General features: G+C 41.0%; 1 protein-coding gene across 1 annotated transcript in view; it reads left to right on the forward strand.

Annotated features, from left to right (window-relative positions):
• The window catches only part of RSPRY1 (ring finger and SPRY domain containing 1), an 86,103-nt gene that overhangs the window by 66,959 nt on the left and 14,378 nt on the right, over positions 1–4,766 (forward strand). Inside the window, exon 14 of the mRNA XM_006863555.1 lies at positions 2,469–2,573. Within this exon, the coding sequence (XP_006863617.1) occupies positions 2,469–2,573 (105 nt within the window). The remainder of the gene's footprint in view (positions 1–2,468; positions 2,574–4,766) is intronic.

Consider the following 4,766-nt stretch of genomic DNA (forward strand, 5'->3'; position numbering starts at 1 on the left):
CTGCCACATTACATCATCACACAACTGTCACCTTACATGATCACACACTGCCACATTACATCATCACACAATTGTCACCTTACATCATCACACAACTGTCACATTACATCATCACACAACTGTCACATTACAGTATCACACAACTGTCACAGCATCACACAACTGTCACATTACATCACCACACAACTGCCACATTACAAATCACAGAGCTGCCAAACCATTGAGAATTGTGGCCCAGCCAAGCTGACATATACTTTGGGGAACATATTCATTCCATGACAGCAGCCTCGTCTGCAGCAGTAGAACTTCAGTGATAGCCCAAGAACAAAAGAGCAGTTGTACTAAAGGTCATTCCTAGAACTTTCTTTCACTTTGTCTTGGTACCTGACAGAGACTCTGGAATTTACATTTATTCCTCTTGGTGACAATCTAAGGTGCTGTTTCCTCTTATCATTTCCCCTTCCATTTGTTATCCAACCTGTCTTTTTTCTGGGATCCAGCCCACAAACAACCCCGTCTTCTCATATACACCCTGAAAGGCATGACTAATCAATCAAGATCACTTCATTCAAGCCTTTACTCTTGTAACACCTTAGTAAAACCTTTCCTGGTCACCATCCCATGTACACACACCATCTTCCCATTTTAGTCTTCTCTATAGTATTCATTATCGTTTAAAAACCCATTGCCTTCAGATTGGCTCCAACTCATAAAGACAGTATAGGACAGAGTAGAACTGCCCCATAGGATTTCCAAAGGTCTAACCTTACAGAAGAAGACTACCACATCTATCTCCCACAGAGAGGCTGCCGGGTGGGAATCTTTCAGTTAGCAGCTGAGCTCTTAACGACTGCCCCATCAAAGCTTCTTCATTAGTTTTTAACATTCTGTATGTTTTCTCTTTATCTTGTTTATTGTTTATTTCCTCCCACTGGAGGTCAGCTCTCTGAAGGCAGGGATTTGGCTTAGTCCTCTGTTCACTGCTGAATCTCCAGGGTTTGGAATAAGTGCCTGGGACAAAGAAGCACAGTATATGAGTGAATTGAATGACTGTTTCATGTGTTTCTTGCCCATCCATCAGGGCTATACTTGAGCAGAGCATGTTTGCCTGTCTGCTTTTTAATTCCATAGTAAGTGAAAGTATAACACCAGGCTTCTAACCAGAGGTGTCTGGATTTTCAGAGCACCTACAAAGGCATTCTGTACAAACGTGTGTGTCTGCATTTGTCTTGGGAAAGGTCCTCCTGCTTTTCATCAAAGTTTCTGAGCTGTTGGACTCAAAAGATTCAAGTGAATAACAGATTGGAATTTGATTCCTCATTCTGGTTGCTATCTGTGGCCTTGTTTTGTTTTTCAATTTATTCATTTGATTTATTGTAGTAAAATACACTAAACAAAATTGGCCATTGTAACCATTCTGAACTGGACAATTCAGAGCCGTTTAGTTCATTCCCAGTGTTGTGCAGCTGTCACCCTGGTCTAGATCAGAACATTTTCATTATTCCAAAAAGAAAACCTGTCCGTTTTTTGCAATCGCTCCCTTTGCTCCTGCCCTCCCAGAAAGGCACCAATCTGCCTCCCAGTACTATGGATTTGCCTGTTCGGAATATATGTCATCAATGGAACCATAGGCTTCCTTCACGTAACATGTTTCAGGGTTTAGATATTTTATAGTATAAATCAGTACTTCCTTTTAAAAAACAGTTGGTTGTACTTTTGGTGATAATTACACAGCATTGTAGGTTCCCATTTAACAATTTCTACACAAGCTGTTCATTGATGTTGGTTATGGTCTCCGTGATGCATGAGCATTCTCAATATATCTGTTTTGGTTGTTCTGTTTTTATTTATCTAGTTTCCCTGACCCCTGACAGTCTCATCTTGGTTTTAAAGTAATTGTTGGCCATTTGGTCTCTTATAGGTGATTTTTTGTTGTTGTTTTTTTAAAAAAGCACAGTACTTATGGGTTACAATCATTTTTTTTTAATTTTTAATTTACCATCTGTTATTAGCTACAAAGTATGCTTGGGTTAGTTTGGGTTCAAGGTTTGAAGAGTATGCTAAGGCAAATTCCTTGACTTTTCATTTCTTTAGCAGTGAAATGGAAATGGTTCCATCTTTTCCATTCTTTACTTCAGTAAGTCATGTGAGAATCAAATGAAAAGCTAACAAAACTTAAGGAATACAGAGTTCCTTTAATTCCATTATCTTTTCATTCCATTTTTCCACAAACTTTTTGAAGCCGAGTCCTCCTTTACCTCAGGATCGGCACTGGACTGCATAGCACAAGGTTGGCAGTTCAAACCCACCAGCTGCTGCTCAGAAACCCTGTAAAGGTCGCTATGAGCCAGAACTGACTTGATGGCACTTAATAACAACAACGTACACTTCAAGTGCACTGAGGGTTTTCATAGCGTCTTATCTGTGTCACTGCTCACAAGCCCCACTTACCTGCCTTTTCTGCTCAGGCACAGGCGCCTTGCGCTGCTGAAGCAGGTCAGTATCCGGGAAAACTGCTGCTCCCTGTGTTGCGATGAGGTCGCAGACACACAACTGAAGCCATGTGGACACAGGTGAGGAGCCTTGCTTGGGTGTCTCCTTTTTGTACATTGGACAGTCTGTCTTCTGTTCTTGAATTGCTTTGAGCGAAGTTCATCAAGGTTTACTATATTAAAAGTGGGCTGAAAAGGAAATTAGGGGTGCCAAGTAGCACATGGCCATCTTCCAGAAAATACCTAAAACATATAAAGCTGCCTGATACGTCTTTGTTTTATTTAGTTCACTCAATACTATCATTTTAAATATAATCTTCAGGTTACAAATGTTAGCCGTTTAATATTGTTAATGGGTTTCTTGGGTAATCTGTTCATTTTAGAATACTGCTTACTATGGGAAGGCAACAGCCTTCCTGCCATCTAACTAGATTTGAACTCTGAGGTCAACTCAGAGGGCTACCTGGGTTCTAGGGGACAGAGGGTCTGAACATCAGTCAGCAAAAGTAGCAACTAAGATGGTCTCTACAAAGACCATCCCCACTAGGGTTAGAGAAGGGAAGAGGAGGACTTGGGCAGTGTGGTGGCCCAGTCACACTGGGGCACTCAGGCTAATTGTGTATGATGATGTTACAAGCCAGTGGCTATAATCCATTAAATTCTATACCGTCTCTTTTAACATAGCTTTAGCTACCAGGTTCCTTAGCATGGAGTGTTGGACCCCAGTTTGTCCTCCCATGTGTGATGCACAGCCTCTATACATTACTGCCCTGTAAAATCAGTTGTTAGCTGGTAAGGAGTCCTGTAGGATAAACACTGGACCATAAGGTTGGTTTGAATTGCAATGAACTGCAAGGTTGGTGGTTCAAACCCACCAGCTGCTAATCGGAAACCCTATACAGGGTCACTATGAGTCAGAAATGACTCAACGGTGTTTAACAGTACCAACAAGGAGCATGCGTACTATGTATCTCATTCCCCCCTTAGCTGTACCAGCTTCTGAAAGAAAGACACAGTACCTCAACCTGCTCCGGTGTGATTACTTCTTGGTATCAACTGGGCAGCCCAGACTTCCTCAGTTAGGCGCCTTTTAAGGTTTAATTAATCAAGGCCTCACAAGCAGATCCAAAGTTAAGGGTGTGATATCTTGGTGACCTTTTTGATCTCTGTTTCTATCAGAATGTTTAGACCCCAAACAGTATGACCTGTTCTTATTCATGAGCTCTCTGGCCCTCTCCAGTGGTTTTCTACAGTTGTTGTTTGTTGTTGTCAAGTCGCTTCCAACCCATAGCAATCCTGAATAGGGTTTCTGGTGAGCAGCTGGTGAGATTGAACCTCTGACCTTGCAGTTCAAACGAACCCATCTCATTAACCCACAGAGCCACGCCAGGACTCCAATCCAGTTTTGCACCTAAGGGCTCCTTAATAGGAATTGAAGTCTAAAAGTTTAGGACCAGCTTTCTTGGATATAATCACAGTCTCTATAATAGAAATCTCCAAATAGAGTTGAAAAAGGAAATTAATAAAAAGTCTAGTTCAACAGTTTTTAAAAGTGAGGTTAAAAAATGGAAATCTGAATAAAATGAATTGCCAGTACCAACTCCAGAAGAGATTGCAAATCTAAGCATTCTTTTTAACATATAGGGAAGTTCTTGTTAAGTGCTGTCAAGTTGGTTCTGACTCGTAGCAACCCTGTATAGACCCTGATGCTGTAAATCTTTGCAGGAATAGAAAACCTCATCTTTCTCCCATGGAGCAACTGGTGGGCTTAAACCACCAACCTTGTGGTTCTCCGTCCAGTGTTTATCCTACGCTCCCTATAAGGGAGAAGACATGCTAAGTGAAACTTCTATGTGATACTAAGGCAAGAAAATTCTGACAGAGAAACGTTACAAAGAGGACCAACCCTACCACATATTAAAAGATGACTAGCTGTTTGAGGGAAAATATCATTGGATCCCTAACTGCATACACACATATGTATGTATGAGAAGACTTCAAAATGTTCGCAAAAAAATTCTGTTACCTTTCAATGCCATTTTTCCACAAATTTTTTGAAGCCCCCACAGATCTGTGTGTTGCATACCTGTAGGCTTTTTCTGGACGAGTACCATGAATTTTCACTTGTTGCCTTAGGGGAGGAGATTAAGGGTCTGAAATGAGAGCGATTTGTTATCTTTTTTTTTTTTTTTAACCATGTATAATTACTATACCCTGTCAATCAACTTGGTAACATTTTAAATCTAATTGGAAGGTGGTCGGGGTCTGAACCTT

This window comes from Chrysochloris asiatica, unplaced genomic scaffold (assembly GCF_000296735.1).
Source record: "Chrysochloris asiatica unplaced genomic scaffold, ChrAsi1.0 scaffold00055, whole genome shotgun sequence".
NCBI lineage: Eukaryota > Metazoa > Chordata > Mammalia > Afrosoricida > Chrysochloridae > Chrysochloris > Chrysochloris asiatica.